The sequence below is a fragment of the Peromyscus maniculatus genome, chromosome 17 (genome assembly GCF_049852395.1).
Source record: "Peromyscus maniculatus bairdii isolate BWxNUB_F1_BW_parent chromosome 17, HU_Pman_BW_mat_3.1, whole genome shotgun sequence".
Taxonomy (NCBI): domain Eukaryota; kingdom Metazoa; phylum Chordata; class Mammalia; order Rodentia; family Cricetidae; genus Peromyscus; species Peromyscus maniculatus.
The window spans coordinates 49,551,238-49,569,591 of NC_134868.1; the positions used below are offsets into that span (position 1 = coordinate 49,551,238).

General features: G+C 41.7%; 1 protein-coding gene across 2 annotated transcripts in view; it reads left to right on the forward strand.

Moving 5' to 3' along the window:
• The window catches only part of Gpat4 (glycerol-3-phosphate acyltransferase 4), a 38,267-nt gene that overhangs the window by 9,229 nt on the left and 10,684 nt on the right, over positions 1–18,354 (forward strand). The window contains exons 1-3 of one of the 2 annotated variants that reach the window (XM_076553622.1): positions 5,997–6,131; positions 8,006–8,996; positions 17,809–17,878. In XM_076553622.1, the coding sequence (XP_076409737.1) occupies positions 8,832–8,996; positions 17,809–17,878 (235 nt within the window). In that variant the 5' untranslated portion in view covers positions 5,997–6,131; positions 8,006–8,831. Of the gene's footprint in view, positions 1–5,996; positions 6,132–8,005; positions 8,997–17,808; positions 17,879–18,354 lie in introns of those variants that run through there. The other variant, XM_076553621.1, reaches the window with a different exon arrangement.

Consider the following 18,354-nt stretch of genomic DNA (forward strand, 5'->3'; position numbering starts at 1 on the left):
ATCCCATTCAGGCCATTCTGTCCATTTCACTACTGAAAACAGTTCAAATGAAATCAGCCCAGGTGTGCCTAGGAGTCATGTTTGCCATCTCATCAGAAATGAGCATTTACCAGGTCTGAAGTTGAACCCACTCAAAAGCAAGAAGCAGAAGAAGTCCTCTTTCTGTTCTGTGGTTTATCTTAGTTAATATTTAACCCTTAGAGCTTATAAAATGCAGAGGTTGGACTGGATTCTCAGTGGTTGTCATAACTTTGTGGTTTGTCATCAGCTTGTTGCCTCCAGCTTTGAAATGATAATTAATGTTTATACTTTCAGTTTATCAAGCTCTTGTTTGAAGCACTAAACCGATAGCTTGATCTGCTTGATTGGTACTGTTGGCAGAGATTTTTAAGTGCTTAGGTTCCACAATTTTAGAAACCAGTAGACAGAAAACTCCACAATCCCACTTACTAGTTTTTAATAACTTACTATTTTAAAAGTAATTTAGAATTCACCCACTGTACCACTCTTCCATTTAACACACACACACACACACACACACACACACACACACACACACACACACACGCACACGCCTCTCTGCCTTCTATCTGCTGCTAAGATACAGAGTCCCTCTTACATGTTCTTGTCTCTGAATTACGCCGTGCTTTCTCTCCATGATAAAATAAAATTGAGCCAAAGTAACCACCCACACACATAAAGCATCCAATTCAATTGTGACTATATGAACAGATGTGTGCAAGAATCACCAGTCAAGTTAGGACATTCTCATCACTTTAGAAAGAACCTATACCTTTTAACTGTTAGTCCCAATCTTTCCACTTTTCTGCAGTCTTGGCCACCATTAATCTATTTCTTTATAAATTTGTTGATTACATTTAAATCATGTAATTTGTAGTCCTTTGTATGATAACTGGAAGATGCTGATTGATGCACAGAAGAGGGTGTTGAATCCCCTGGAACTGAAGTTATAAATGACCCAGCCTCCATATGGGTACTGGGAACCCAGGTTCTTAGAACACAGGTACTTAGGCAGAACAGCCAGTGCTCTTAACCACTGAGCCGTCTCTCCAGCACTCGGATTGAATTTTTAATATTGTGCTAAAATTTATACCCCCATAACTGCTAATAATACCAATTCTCTACCTTAAGGGTGACCAGAATAAGTCTCCTTTTTCTAGTTGACAACCATCTTAATCTCATCTGAGTGATCTCTAACACAGAATGATTTTACCAGAGTTTGCAATCCAAGATGCAGTTTCATGTCCTCTCATGAGCTTTCTTATCAGTGTACCTAAATTTGTTTATATATTCCCTTCCCCCTTTTCTACTTAGAGAATTAGATGCCTTTTACTTATACATCATCAAAGATGGTTAGTGGCTTTCTTAGATTATATTTATATTATATTTGTTCTTTGCTGAGTTCATGGGTAATAATCCTGACCCCAATTCCAGCCACACATTAGAATCACTCGAGTTTCCTAGAAATACTTACACATTTATTTCTTTTGAATGTGAATCCAGATCTCCCTGGAACTTTCTCTAGTTACCAAGAAGTTCTGGTGAACAGGTCTGCCATGAGGCAAGTGTAAATTTATTTCTTGGAACTTTGGGAAATAAGAAGGTGCAGTTGTTAGAGTATGGGCTAGGAAACAGAGAGCCTTGTTCTGATTCCTGTTCTGCCACTCGCCGGTGTGTGACCATGGGAAGTTTTAACTCAGCCTAGTACACTAACTATTAGTAGTGTCCCTCCACAGAGATTCTGATTAATATTGTCTGGACTGAGGCCTGGGTGACTCACATGTACATCCTGATGGAGCCAGTAGTGGACTTAGATGTAGCTGTAGCTGGGTCTGCTTCTAGTCCACAGTGCCTCCAGCCCTGCCATCAATGCCACTGGTTTCTGTCCTCTTAGAAATACTGTGACGCTTTTATGTCAGCTTATGTATTCACACAGTGAGCTGTCTCTGGGCACCAAACATTTTCTTCACTCTGATTTCAGTCAAGGTCTTTTCACCCAGGTACACTGTGCAGACCATTTGTTTATTATCTCATAATCTCCTGTTCTTTAGTTCTTTTACTGAAACATAGTTATACATCATTATGGCGATCCAATACATGTGTGCAGTTTAATGATGCCAGGGTAAATAAACATTTCTATCTCTAAACAATCATTTTATATACTGGAAATTCCATATTCTCCCAGCCATTTTGGAATATATTATAGGTTATTTTAACCTATTGTGCTTAAAAACTCAGTACTTGCCTCCAGTTGGACTTTGGTGCTCCTTGTTTATATATATGTTAGTTATGTTTATTTATTTATGGGTATATGTGTGAGCATATGTATGCTAGAGCACGTGTGGAGGCCAGAGACAGCTTGTGGAAATCAGTCCTCTCCTTGAACTCAGATCATCAGTCTTGGTGGCAAGTGCCTTTGCTTCTGAGCCATCTTGAGCCCCTGTGCCCCTTATTGAACTCCCTAACACCTCATTCCACCCTACTCCTCTATCTAGTGATCACTGTTCCAGTTCATTCTTTACAGAGTGGACTAACCTGTTTCCACAGGTAAGAATATGTGATACTTGTCTTTCTGTGTCTGACTTACTTTGCTTGATATATTGACCTCCATTTCCATCCATGTTGCTGTAAATGAGAATTGCACTTTTTTTGGCTAAATAAAATCCCATTGTTGCCGGGCGGTGGTGGCGCACGCCTTTAATCCCAGCACTCGGGAGGCAGAGGCAGGTGGATCTCTGTGAGTTCGAGGCCAGCCTGGTCTACAGAGCAAGTTCCAGGAAAGGCGCAAAGCTACACAGAGAAACCCTGTCTCGAAAAACTAAAAAAAAAAAAAATCCCATTGTGTATATGTACCACACATAGTTTATTTGTCCACTCATCTACTGAAGGGAGCTAAGTTTATTGCTTATTTTATTATTGGGGTACATACTAGGACATGTTTTAGCTATTGTGAATAGTATTATGATAAACTTGTATCTTTTGGCTGTAATGATTTCCTTTCTTGGATAAGTAGTGGAGTTGCTAGATTATATTGGAAGTTCTTTTTTTAGTGTTCTGAGGACTCTATACTGTTTTTTCACAGTGGCTAGCTAATACACGTCCTACCAATAGTACATTCACGTTCCCTTTCTCATGTTTTGTCTTTAATCATAGCCAGATCTTACATTCTTTGAGCAGTCCTTTCGGTCAGTAGAATAATTGACCCCAAATCCCACTCACTACTACTAAGGGAGTAAGCCATGGTTTAAACTATAGGGTGTCTCTTTTCAGTGAACTGAAACTTACCTACTGAAAGTCCTCAATGCAGTTTTAAAGATGCTGAAAGGATGAACAGTGGTATTAATTTTGAGAGGCACCTACAACATGTCTTATTTGTATTTCCCTAGAGATACTATATGTAAATAGCTGTAAACTTGGTTTATTTTTTCATTTCCTTCTTCATAATTGGTATTTATTGTAGACATTATTCTGCTTCTAGCTGGGAGGTTGTATTTTTGATATAGGCTTGGGCTATGTATATAGCCCACACTGGCCTCAAAATTGCAATCCTCCTGATTCAGCCTCCTCAGTGTTAGGTTTACAAACATGAGCTGTCACATCCTGCTAAAACATTGTTTTTTGTTGTTTGTTTGTTTATCATTGTATATGTAGATGTGCTCCCCTACTTTTCTGCTATGTGTGTTGGGGGATAGAACCCTGAAGCATAGCTAAGCAGGTGTTCTGCCATGACCCCCCCCACACACACACACTCACTCACTCACTCACTAAAAGATTTATTTATCTGCGTATGTGTCTGTCTGTCTGTCTCTATGTAAGTGTATGCAGGCCTATAGAATAAAAGGGTGTCCAGGTGTCCTCTCACCCTCTGCCTATTCCTTTTGAGGCAGTGTCTCTCCATAAACCTGGGACTCAATGTTTCTTTTTTTTCTTTCTTTTTTTAATTTACTTATTTATTTAGCTTGTCTGGAAGCCAACAATCCCTAGTGATCCTCCTGTTTCCTCCTGCCTCAGAGCTAGGGTTACAATTGTGCTCTGGACACCGGACTTATTGTGTATGTGCTACGATGTGAACTCTGGTCTTCCTACTTGTACAGCAAGTTCTTTTGACCACTGAACCGTCTTTCCAGCCCATCTCTTTTTTTAAAAAAAGATAGTATGCCATTGTGTCTTCTACTGATGGGCTTGGCATTATTTAAGATATTTAAGATTGTTTAAAGTGCAGTTGCATCTGCTTCCTTTGCATATGCATTAATATAGAGTTTTCAATTCCAGCACTATGAATATTTAGACAAGGTAATTCTTTGTTATGGGGCAATCCTGTATCTGACAATTTCAATAGTGTCCCAGCTCCATTGTACCAGGTGCCAGTGGTATATCCCTCTTGTAAGTTATGACAACTAAACATACCTGTAGTTGTTAAATGCTATCAAGGGGTATAAAAAAAAAAATCAACTCTGGTTGAGAACCATTGCTTAACAGTCAAGATAATCCCCAGTACACATGCCCACAGATCAGTCTAGTTTGAGCAGTCCTTCCTTTCGTGTGTGTGTGTGTGTGTGTGTGTGTGTGTGTGTGTGTGTGTGTGTGTGTGTGTGTACATACACACATGTGGGGCATATGTGTGGACTTAAAAAGATCAGAGGACAGCTTTTGGAGTCAGTTTTCTCCTGCCCCCCAGAGATCATACTTGGAATCATGAGGTTTGCACAGTAAGTGCTTCTGTTTACTGAGCCATCCACCAGCCTTAACCATTTACTTTTAATAAAAGGGCACTTTTATTATCCCCTTAGAGTTACCCATGACATGTCTCTCTACATATTCTGACAGTCATGGTCACCTGATGAAGATAGGAGTTACTTCTCAGAATACTTTGTGAAAATGTTTCTGTCTTTAGGAGTGGTAATAGTCCCTGCCACATACCTGTGACTAGATCTGAACTGGCATAGATGTTTAAATGAGTTTAAACAATTAATTTCCCAACCTTTTCTGGGGCTCCTGTCTTTTCCTACTTAGCCATTGTGAAGATTTGAAATAGTGACTTTGTGGTTGCTCTTTCACTTGACTCTCTTGTCTTTCGGTTATTTGTTCACTGACTGTTAACATAATACCCAGCACATGCTATCTGTCCAGTGAGTATATATGGAATTAGTCACTCTGAGGATCGAGGACATTTGGAAACTACTGAGGATTAAAAAGTTTACTTAGCTCAGCAATTGGCTCTGTCTCTGACTACAATGAAACTTCCTTCCTGATACTAAGAACTAGTTTGGTCTTGTGTTTTTCTCTGAAACAATTAAGAAGTTTGGAGTTTGGAGGGGTTTTTTTTGGGGGGGGTGAGGGGGAGTGGGGAGCTTTTGGTTGATGTGATTCTCGGTGTTTGGCAGGAATCTGGCTATGAAGCTAAGAGAATAAGCAAATACTAATTAATGTTTTCCCTACCACACATCCTTAAGAGAGGTAGTGTTACATGTTACTTAAGATGAAATAATATTATCTTCTCCTAAATGGGCAGTTTTCTGATATTTCAGTTACTTCTGACCTTAATATTTCTACTAATCCTCCAAGGTATGTAGGAGATAACTGCAGTTTGTGTATTGTTTCCTCTACTTCTAAGAATTTATGTGAGTATTGTTGTTGGCCAGAGAACTCGTCAGACTAGTTCAGTGTTCCCTGGTTTGGAGTCCAGCTTTCATGAGCAAGTACTCTAGGAAGGGTGGGGTGAGGGGAAGAGGTCACCACCTCTCATGGAAAGAAGGAGAGTACAAGCCATTTCTGTGAAGGCTCAGTGGTCAGTATTTTAGGCTTTTGCAGGCCCTGGTCTCTGTCATACATTCTTATTTCCATATCTCTTTAAAGTTGTAAAAGCCATACCAAGCTCCAGAGCCTTATAAAACAAACCATAGCCAAATATGTGTGGTTGGCCAATTCTTGAACTAACTGAAGAAATGAATGTGTTGCTACATGTGTTTATTTTAGTGTTTTGGGGACATGAACTCAGAATTACCTTGGGAATTCTCAACTGATTGTGATACAAAGAAGAATGTTCAAAGCTTTGACCTGTGGGGTCAAATTTGATATGTGACAGTCATTCTGGGCCCCTGGAATTCAAGGTAACATTGGACAATGGGACAGAGGGCTTTTGCTGCATCTTCTCATGGGAATGCCGGCCAAGGGAGAATAGGGGCCATGATAGAGGATAGAGTGGAGGTGTGGCTCTTGAATTAGGCGAGGCCCTGACAGGTGTAAGGAACACAGTGACGCAAATTCCTCAGTCACTTTGGGGATGTGGTTAGAAATCTGGCATGTGTAATGAGTTTAGCCAGTTTATAAAAATCAAAAACAAAAACAAACCCTCATGTACTTAGATTCTGAGAATAGCAAATACTGATACGTGATTCCAGATCTGTGGTTTTTCTCTATAGGAAGTCCTGTAGCACCTTGCATTAGTAAGGTACTGATTATTTCAGGGTAGTTTGGGATGTAGGAAGCCATAAATATTGTTAAAGAGCATGGTATAAAAGATGATCCCTTGTCCCGACTTCTGCTGTACTAACAGGTTTTGTGACCCTGGGAAGTTTAGTTGTCTCCTAAATTTTACCACCCTCATTTGTAAATGGTAGTGGTGATGACTCAACCATAGAGTTGTTAGGAGATCATTGAGGACAGTGTGTGGATAATGCTTTTAGCTTGGTGCCAGCTGGAATACCATTTTTTATTATGTTTGTTTGTTTTGTGTGTGTATGTCTACATATGAATGTTCCATGGTGCCTATGTGGAATCAGAGGGTAACTTGTGGGAATTAATTGTACCTTGTACCATGTGGGTTCTGGGGACCAAATGTAGGACCTTAATTTAGTGGCAAGGGACCTTACCTACTAAGCTACTTTGCCAGCCCTGAGACAACACATATTCGTTCATAAAACATTGATCAAAATTGATGGTAAGTCAGTACCTATTTGTTCAGTTCCTTGAACTGTGTATTGGGACAAAACTGGGAGGTCACTTCTGGGGTTTAGTTCTGTTACAGAGTATTTGCTCAGCATAGTTGGGAAGGCCCTGGGTTCTATCCCCAATACCACATGGTGAACACTTTTGCCAGAAAGATCTGATAGGATGCTCCCGAGTTCAGGGCTTGCATTGGTAACTTGTAATTTGGAATGAGCACTATATATTGGACTACTTTTATGAGATATATGAAATAGTAGAATTTTAAAATGAGCAGCCAGTGAAGTGAAGTGGACTGGAAGAGCTTAATTTCAATGGAAGAAATGTGATAAATACTTTGTAAAAGTTTGAATGTGTATTTCCTTTTCCTCTACAGTTCTATTATTCTAGGAATTTTGCTGGTACTAAATCATGTATGGTAGGATTATTTAGCACAGTAATTAATATTTAACAAAAAGGTGGAATTAGTGGTGTCTAAGGAGATAGGTTACTTTAATCCTAGTGTGTTCTTTTAGTTGCAAACTGTGCACCTGCCGGGGGAGAGGGGAGCTCTGTTTTTACTCATAGAAGTCTCTTCCAAATTAATTAAGTAAAAAGTAAGGTGAAGAACAGCATACCTTGTTACTAATGCCCTCATTTTTGTTGCCTGGTCCTGAGAAGGACAGGAACAAGTGATTTGCTTGTGTAATATTGGGAAGAATACAAAATTAGTTCTGTCTGTTATGAAGAACTCGAGATAACTGGGGGACAAGTCAGAATAGGATTTACATTGCATACTATAACCTTACCTTTCAACATACGTACTGTTAGGAAGTTGGTGTGGCCACAGCTCCTCTCATTGCAGGTAAAAACACTATGGGAACCTGTTCTTTTCCCTGTATGCGTATCTGTTTGCCTGCTCCCTTTTGACCTTGATGACTAGAGAAGCTGGCTGTGGGTTCACCCTAAAACAGCTCTCCCTTGCCACACATACAGAAGCATATTGACATTTCTCCTCTTGCTTTGTGTGACTGATGGTGTTTCTGTTTCCACCCCCCAGCTCTGGCAGCATGTAAACAACCTTTTGCCAAGAACCCAGGTCACTGCTGAGAAGGGTGCCTTAAGGGAGAAGACTATCAGAGGACACCAATGCCAGGCGTGTCTGGAATAGTGCTCGGTACAGGCAGCATGAGACGTTCTGTGCCAGCCTCTGTTTATTACTGGCAAAGGCTGGGGCTCTCCGGGTAGGAGGGTCCTGGGGCAGCCAGCACCAGGAGCCCCCCAAAGGGAACATGGGACCAGCTATGAACTCTTTACAGTGAACTCAGTTTTAGCTTATGAAGGAATTTTAAGTAAAAATTACTTAATTTCTGCATACTGACATTCAGAAGCCTTTGGTGTGAAGTGCCAGCAATTGCTCTTGTCTACTGGAGTTATCAGGATTCTTCTGGCACCAAGGTGAACTCTTCTCGGTACTTCTGGCAATACAGCCCTTTAGGACAAATTCACCTGCTGAATGCTTTGGAGCAGGAAAAAAAGTAAAACCTTGAAAGCAGCCCACATAGCCGAACAGAAAGCTCACCCTTGCCGCTCACTTGCCCAGAAACAGTCCAGACTCGAATGCTATTCCTGAAGCCGTGTCCTGCCTCGTTCACCACAGCTCTATCTGCACCAGAGAGACCTGGAATTCTGAGGTGCTCCTGTGGCCCTTCTGTACTACTGTTCGGCGCCACAGCTCTGTATTCAGGCAGTGGGATGATGTGAACTTTGAGATGGAGTTTGTCACCTGTAGGGGACTGGCTTCCTTTCCAAGGCTTGTGCTGTCGGAAGGGATCATCTGAAGACGTGTTTGTGTGTGAAAACCAGCCTGACCTGCATCCTCCACCATGTTCCTGTTGCTGCCTTTTGATAGCTTGATTGTCAACCTTCTGGGCATCTCCCTGACTGTCCTTTTCACTCTGCTACTTGTTTTCATCATAGTCCCTGCCATTTTTGGAGTCTCCTTTGGAATCCGAAAGCTCTACATGAAAACATTGTTAAAGATCTTTGCGGTAAGTTGTGCTGTTGTGATAGGTTTCCTCACGGGGGAGAAGGGCATTAGCAGAAGGAGTGTTCTTATCAGGAGTCCTTGACCTTCTACATCGCGGTGGCCTTAGACATCGGAAACTGCCTCATGCAGAGCAGGTAGCAGGGCAAGAGGCTTCTGCTAATTGGCTCTTTTTGTCCTCTCTCATAGCAGTCTGAAGTCGATCCTTCCATTCATGCAAAAAGAATGCACAGGAAAGAGCATTTGAATTTTTCAGAAAGGTAGAGAATACATCAGAACTTAGTTAACATACCGCTGAACAGAATTGGTTGTGTTAAATGGAAGCAGATGAGAAGTAGTATCTCCTAGAAGTTGACCTGTGCCTCAAGACTTTAATATTTAGACAGAGATTTGCTGCTTTAGTTGCAGAATGTTTTCAGTAGTCACCAAATCCTCAGGAATTCTTTGCCACAGCTGAAACTGCATAACTTGAGTAATATACCATGATAATATAATACACTGGTTCATGTGATACCTTACAGGTTGGTTTGGTTTGGTGGTTCTGGGGATCAAGCCAAGGGTCTTTGGCATGCTTTGCAAGCACTCTGCAGTCTTTAAATATTTTTCTCCCACATTCTTTTAGTTCCTTTGAATTCTGTAGTATTCACTGCCCTTATAAGAACAAGGTGGGTCTGGAGAAATGGTATAGGGGTTAAGAGCAGGTACTGCTTCTTCTAGAGGACCCAAGTGTGAATCCCAGCACCCACATCCAGTGACTCATAACCACCTGTCACTTCAGCTCCAGGGGAATCCAACACCTCTGGCCTCCATGGGACCTACCCTCAGTGCACAGGCACACACAGGTGTGCACACATATGCTCACAATTAAAATGATTGAAAAAAAAAAAATGAAATCGAGGTGAAATAAACAGACTGTAAAGCCAGCCATTCTAAACACAGTTTGGTGGCTTCGGCATGTTCATGTTATACAGCACCACCTCTCGTAGTGCCACATGTTGCTGTCACTTCAAAGGAAGCTCTTAAACCATTATAGTCATACCAGAGTGGGGCATGGTAACCAGTGCGAAGCTAGTCCGAACCAAAGAAAAACACCCCTTACTCAGCAGTCTGTCCTCGTTTACTCTTTCAAGGCCCTGGCTAGCACAAAGCTATGTTCTCTGGATTTACCTATTCTAAATATGTCTGCGAATGTTTTCAGAGCTCATCTGCATGCATGGTAGCAGTTGTCAGTACTTTCGTGTGTTATGTGTGATTGAATGGTAACTCATTAGGTTGTCCTATGATTTGCTTATGCATTCATCTGTTGATGAATTGTTTCCACATTTTGGCTGCTGTGAACCCATGTTTTCAAGTATGTTTGTTATGTTTGTTTTTAGCCTGTGTGTGGGTGAGCATGTGTGCATGTGGGGACCTGAGATGATGTTACCTGTCTTCCTCAGTTGCTCTTCCACCTTAGTTATTGAAGCAGACTGTCTCAATCAAACCCAGAGCTTGCTGATGCCTATCTAGTCTTTCTAGCCAGTGTGTAGTGGAGATCCCTTCTCAGACATTAGAAGCTGAAATTACAGGCGGGCACCATGCCCACCTGGCATTCATGTGGGTCCTGGGGATCTGAATTCTGGTCCTGATGCTTGCATGGCAAGTGCTTTATTTAAGCACTGGGTCATCTTTCCTGCCCCTAGAAATTGCCATTTTTAAAAACAGAAGTAAGAGCTAAAAATCTCTTTTTTAGTGCTTAATTCATCTTAGATAACATTGGATGAGACAAAAAGTCTAGAATAATTGTATATCCTTTCCTGAATATGGAGGGCCAACCAGATGACTCAGAGGGTAATGGCACTGACTGCCAAGGTTATGATAACCTGAGTTCCATTCCTTAACCTGTATGGGGAGAATTGACTCCTTGAAAGTTGTCTTCCTCTGACCTCCACTCATGCACTATGGCAAGTATATACATACTGTATTAGTCAGGGATTTCTAGAGGAACAGAAATGATAGAATGAATGAATATATGTAAGAGGACTTATTAATAAAGTGGCTTACAGGCTGTGGTTCAATGACTTAGTTAAGGTTATTATTGCTGTGATTAAACACCATGACCAAAAGCAATGTGGGGAGGAAAGGGTTTATTCCACTGACAGTTACATATAACAGTTCATCATCAAAAGCAGTGAGGAGAGGAACCTGGAGGGAGGAGCAGATGCACAGGCCATGGAAGAGTGTTGCTTACTGGCTTACTCTCCTTGGCTTGCTCAGCTTGCTTTCTTATAAAAGCCAGGGCTACCATCCTGGGGGTGGCTCCACCCATAACAGACTGAACTCTTCCACATCAATCACTAATTAAAAGAAAAGGCTCTACAGGCTTGCCTTCAGCCCTGTCTTTTTTTTTTTTTTTGGTTTTTTGAGACAGGGTTTCTCTGTGTAGCTTTGCGCCTTTCCTGGAACTCACTTGGTAGCCCAGGCTGGCCTCGAACTCACAAAGATCCGCCTGCCTCTGCTTCCCGAGTGCTGGGATTAAAGGCATGCGCCACCACCGCCCGGCGAGCCCTGTCTTATAAAGGCATTTTCTCAGTTGAGGCTCCCTTCTCTCAGATGACTCCAGCTTGTGTCAAGTTAACATAAAACTGACTAGTCCAATAATGGCTGTCTTCGGAAGAAAAGACCAACAATCTGATAGTAGTTCAGTCCAAGAGGCTGGATGTCTCAGTTGCCTTCAGTGTATGTTGGAATCTTGAAGAAATATGGTCTGATACCAGTGAAGGAATGAATCCCTCTGCATCAGGATAGATGAACTTGCCAAGCAGAGGGCACGCAGGCAGAAAGCAAAAGCTACCTCTTTCATGTAGGCTGCCACCAGAAGGTGTGACCCAGATTTAGTGTGGTCCTTCCAACCTCAGATGAGCCAGATTTGGGGTTGGTCTTTTCACCTCAATTACTTGAATATTTCTTCATTCAAGAAAATGTCCTCACAGGTGTGTTCAGATGCTTGGGTTTTAGTTAATTCCAGATTATTTTGAAGTTGATAGCCAAGTAAAATCCTTGCTGGGTAGAATGTTGGATGTTGAATCCCTGTGTATGCCAGATTTTCTCTGCCACTGAGCAAATAAATCCTTTTCATAATTTTGTTTTTAAAGTATACATTCAGGGACTGGAGAGATGACTTAGTAGTTGAGTACTTGCTACTTCTCAAAAGACCTGAGTTTGGTTCCCACACCCATGTTGGGTAGTCTGAACTCCAGATCCAAGGAAATCTGATGTCATCGTTTGGCCTCTGCAGGCACTGTACTCCCATGGACAGCACACTCACCAATAATTAAAAATAATAGAATAAAGTGTTAGAGACCATAAAAATAAAATATACACACTCTTAAGTTAGGTGTAGTGATGGCACATACTTGTAATCCCAGCACTTCGGATGCAGAGATGAGGGGATCACAACAAGTTCAAGGCCAGTCTAGGTTACACAGCAAAACCTGTCTCAAAAAAACAACAGCAAAGTACATTCTTATAGTTATTAATATAGATTAAATTGTACATTAGAATAATTAAATGTTTACTCTAGGACATATAACCTTAGGCTACCAGAGAATGCACATCTTGAAAATCACTGTTCTGGGCACACTGATTTAAAGTAGTAATGAAAATAGTTTATACATTTGTAACCTTAAGATAAAGTTCACTGGTAGAGTTCTTGACTAGCATTTCCTAACCCTAGCATCACAAAAAGAGAACAATTTTTTTCAAAAATTCTATTTGCAGCCAGTTATAGTGATGCACATGCTTTTAATCCCAGAGGGCAAAGGCAGGTGGATCTCTTGAGTTTGAGACCAGCCAAGGCCACCTAGTCAGACTCAGTCACTAAAACAAATAAGTAAATTTGCACTTCTTGCATCTTTAGAGATATGTTGCCAAGCTTTCAGAGGGCTCACAGAGCCTTTTGGACAAACAGGCTGCATGCTAGAGAAAAGGATGGACTAGAAAGGACTTGGTGTATGTCAACAAAGGCATAAGGTGGTTCTGGAAGCATCCACTCTTTCATCTTTGGTGTCATGAGTTGATTTTGTGTGTGTGTGTGTACATACATACATTTTAGGCATGCACTCTACCAATAAGCTCAATCCTGTGAATTAATCTTAATGGACTCAAAGAATTGATGCTACTTTTATCAATGACAATACCCAGGTACAGGCTAAGATGTTGTCAAACTTTAGAAAGTATGTATCTGTGTGTCCATGTATATACATCTAAATATACCTGTATTTGTATGTGTTGATTGGTTGGTTGGTTGGTTGGTCTTGAGAAATGTCCAAATTTGGGCCACTGTAACATTCTGCTATCGTAGACTGATGGCCTATAAAAACAGCAAATTTCTCCAAGAACAAGGTGCTGGCAGCATTGTCTAGTCAGTGCCTACTTCTGGTTCATAGACTTTTTCTTACTGTGTCCTCAGGATGATGGAGCTTGCTGGGATCCCTTTAATAACCCAATTCTGTTTTTAAAAGGAGTTATTTTATTGTTTTATGTGTATATATAACCATGTCTGCACAGGTATAGTGGAGGTCAGAAAAGGGTGTTAGACCCCTTGGAATTGAAAGTATAGGTGGTTGCGAACTACTTAATTGTGGGTGCTGGGAATCAAAACCCTGTCCTCTCTAAGAGCAGCAAGTGATCTTAATGGCTAAACTACCTCTCTTCAGCCCCTATAAACTTATTGTTGAGGCCTTTTCCTTCATAATCTTATTCACATCTGAATAATATCATATTGGAGATTAGATTTCAGCAGAATTTTTAAAGGACAAAGATTTTGCCTCATGGCACAGAATGACTTACTTTACCTTTTAAAAGATTCATTTTTTCCTAAATTGGAATGATATGCATATCTTTAGAATTGGAAGAAAGCTAAGAGATTATCATAATTCTTTGGTTCTCCCTCCTAACTACACATTTTAATCACCCAGAGAAACATTTAAGTACTTATTTTGGGCTGTGAATGTAGCTCAGTAAAGTGTGTGCTGCATGTACAAAGCATTGGGTTTGTACACAATATAAAACAGGATGTGCTGATACATCCTTACCCCAGCACTCAGGAGGTAGTCAGGAAGTCAGAAATTCAAGGTCATCCTGGGCTGCTACATAGTGAGTTTGAAACCAGTCTGTAATGCATAAGACCCTCTTAAAAAAAAAAAAAATGAAAAAGAAAAAGTACTTATTTAGGGTACCAGTATCTTGATTCATTGGTCTTAGCATTTTTACAAAGCTCTCCAGGTGATTTTGCTGGCTTTTGTAGAGAAGTAGTTTGAGTCCCTCTTCCTGAATGTGGACATATTTAGTGATTGGTTTCTCTCTCTCATTCCCTCCCTCCTCCTTTCCTTTCTTCTTTTTTTTTTTTTCCTGCCTCCCGAGTGCTGGGATTAAAGGCGTGCGCCACTATTGCCCGGCTCCTTTCTTTCTTTTTTTTTTGCTGTCCTAGAGATTGAACCTAGGGCCTCATGCATGAGGTGAGGCAAGTGCTCTACCACTGAGCTACAGACCCTGCCTTAGTGATTGGTTTTTAACAGGTAAGATGTGATAGATATACATGGCACTGTGCTACTTGTGAGGTTGAGTAAGAAAAGACAATGCAGTTTGTTTCTGATTCGTTCTTGCTTTCATCTCTCTCACTCTTTGAATCCCCTGTTTGCTCATGTAGCCATACCATGTTCCATCTCAGGCTCTGATAGCCTGAATCAGATGCCCACATAGGGTGAGCAAGCCTTCTAAGAACTCCAGCTCCCAAGTCATTGAGCCATCTAGTAGATGCCAATCTTCTGTTATCTTCAGGTTCGCAAGCAACATAGTTTTTTTGGTTTGTTTTCATTTTATTTTGGAGACAGATTCTCACTGTGTATCCCTGGATGAGCTGTCACTCACTCTGTAGACTAGACTTGTCTCGTACTCAGAGGTCTACCTATTTCCACTTCCTGCATGCTGGTATTAAAGGTGCATCATCACTGTCACTCCCAGTTCAGTAGTGAGTTTTGTTGTTGTTCTTACTTGTCAATTTGTTTGATTTTTTTTTGAGACAGGGTCACTGCAAGTCTTGGCTGTCCTGGAACTCACTATGTAGACTAGACTGGTTTTGAACTCAGAAATCTGCCTGCTTTTATTGGGATTAAAGGCATATACCACCATGCAAATCTAACTCAGTAGTGGGATTTTAAACCATTAAGTTTTGGGATAGTTTTCATATGGTAGTAGATAACCAGACAAATACCATAATGTCAAAAAAATTATAATTGCACATGTTTTATAGCTTTATAGTTTTATAGCTTTGTTATTTTGCATAATGCCCTTCAGTCTTTGACAGTTGACATTCATAATTTATTGTTATGTTAATAGTGCAGACATACATTTTATGTCTGTATCTCTTGTCATTTCACTAGCCATTTTCACAAAGATCGTGGGTATCTTCATGCTCTGGGTATCTAATAGTTCAGGTACACTTACCTGTGCTTTTTATGGGACTAAGCATCAGTCACTTACCTAAGCAGCTTGCAACTGTTTTGGATACTTCATCCTATCAGAAGAAAGTATTTATGTGCCAGCCACAGATGGGTCTGTGTCTGTCCAGAGTACCTTAAAATAATCTTCTGTTTTGGGAGTTTTTACTTTAGATGTTGCCTATACAGTTCGCAGTAATATTTTTGGAGTGGAATTTCTAGGAACTGACTTTCAATTAAATTGAAGATAATTTGGGGAAAGAGAAAAGACCTGGATGTAAGCAAAAAGATGAAAATAAGCTGAGTTTTGCTACCTAGATGAAAGGAGTCACTTAGGTCATGTTAGAGAAGACGAGGTCTTGCAATCTGGTCAGTGCCCAGCTGCAGTTGAATTTGTTGGAAACTTTAAAAAAGCTATGGTATGAATACAGAGGCTGAAGACATAATTGCAACAACAGTGGTATTGGAGCAGGCTGGGCACTATTTTGGAGCACTTGGGGTTTTTCAGCCAGCTCAGAAGCTTAGCCTTGATCAGTAAACTTTCTAGTGTTGTTTGTTGTCTGCAGAGGGACATGAAAATAATGAAAAGGCCGTGTTTTGAAGATGAGGATGATTTCTGTCAGCGGAGGTGATAGGAAGAACCTTTAGGTTTGTTGTAAAATGTCTTATTTATTCTTTGACAGTTTCACACATGTATACAGTGTGTCTTGATCAGATCCACCCCAAACTCCCCACTCCCATGGGACTCCCACAACATGCTCCCCTTCTACCTTCCTGCCTTGTTCTTTTTTATAACCCACTGAGTCTAAGTTCTGCCTAAGTTCTGCCTAAGTTCTGAGTCTAAGTTCTGCCTAAGTTCTGCCTGCATGCACATGGATGTGGGGCCTCCCTCCACTTGAGCAAGGCCCACTTCCAGCAGTCCCACCCCCAAAGAAAAGTGACTCACTTTTCCCCAGCAGCCATCAATTGCTGGTAGCTTCTCAGCTACAAGTGGAGTCTCATGAGCCTTTCCTTCATCCATGCTGAAATGATGACTGGCTTGATCGTGTATAGGTTTGTTCAGGTAGCCGTAGCTGCAGTGAGTCCATGAGTGCAGCAACAGCAATGCCATGTCCAGAAGACATTGCTCAGTGTTCCCTGAGATCTGAAGGGTGTTTGTGATATGGGTAGGTGTCCCTTTTAGAACTGATCACCAGTCACTTATTCTCAACACATTGGCCAGCTCTGAGTCTCTTCATTAACTCTTGTCCATGGACATTTCTAAGAAAGCCAAAGGGGAAGGACTGTAACTATAAAGGCAACAAATACTGAGCTGTTCTAGAGCTAAGAGAACCTCGGTGAAGAGTTACTCTTCTAATGAAAGCATTAACCCACAGCCATTGTCACTGGTTTCATGGGTTGGAGTTGTTGGTTTCATTGTCTCACTATTGAAAAGAATGTCAGCGAGAACAGCAGAATTGAGAGCAAGTAGGGGTTTTATTGAGAAGTAGAGTAACAGCTCCCTACTACAGGGAAAGATCCCAAAAATAGCTTGATAAGTAGCGCTCCAGATCAGATGTTCTTTTATAAATTGGAAAGGGGTCAGTTTGTCCCAACCAGTACATAATTTAAGCATCAAATTGGAATGTACCTGGTTGCCTAGTTAGAGTGTATTTGGAGGATTCTGGCTGGTCAAGGGATCATGTAGAAGACTGCAGACTCAAAGGAAGTTCACCAAAGTCACCAAGGAGGAGGAAGAACCCTGAAGTAAAAGAACGAACAGCCTGGTGATGAGTCAGGGCCTTTTAGATTTCATCTCTCAGACTCTTTGTTCCTTTGGCATATCACCAATCGCATCTGCTTCTGTGTTCTTCATCAGGGCATGCACAGATAGTTTTGTTCATTTGATCCCCAGAATCGCCATGGTGGAACCATCGCCCCACAAACTGTCCTCTGACCTCCACATGTTCTCCTGCGCTGCCCCCCCCCCCCCCCGTAAATAAATGCTGTGGTGATGGGTGTTCTTGCAGGGGTAGGCAGTGGTTGAAGGAGACTGGTTTTACTAGCCAGCTCCTATGTGCCTGGAGACAGTCAGGCAATGAGAAAAGCACCCTGGACATCTTGTCATGGCTTCTTGACTCTTAAGTGCTTTACTGCTGGGAACTTAGTGTGTGTTCCTGGTCAGTAGGTCGTCGCCCTGTGGACGGGATGACTCCTTTGGAAGGTGTGCTGCTTGACTGCTGTCATGTCAGGCAGCTAGAGTTGAGCAGGCAGCCAGCCTCGCAGGCTAAAGAAGTAGGATGATAACTGATGAGAACATTGCCACTCTCGCTGTCATTTTACCGTTTTCCTCCCCAGTGGGCTACCTTGAGAATGGAGAGAGGAGCCAAGGAGAAGAACCACCAGCTTTACAAGCCCTACACCAACGGTAGGATTGGGTGCCCTAGCCTTACAGAGCCTCTGAAATAATACCCAGACTCTTGTAGAGCCTTAGTCCGCTTGCTCTTGCCTGTAACAAAATACCCGAGGGTACTTTGTAGAAGAAAAGTTTGACCTTCTGGTGGGTACAAAACTCAGGCAGGGGCTGGGCAGACGGCTTAGTGAGTGAAATGCTTGCTGTGCATTTACACGGGTCGGAGCCCTAGATTCACGTAAAACAGGCTCAGTGACATACCCTGTAAAATCCCAGTGCTGGGGGCCAGAGACAGGCCGATTTCCAGAGCTCCGTGGCTAGCCAGGCTAGCAGCCCGAGAGCTTCAGGTTCAGTGTGACCCTAGTAAAAATATGTGTGGTGGAGAGTGGTAGGGGAAGATACCTCACATTGACCTCTGACCTGTATGCTTATGCAACATCACACACACACACACACACACACACACACACACACACACACACACACACACA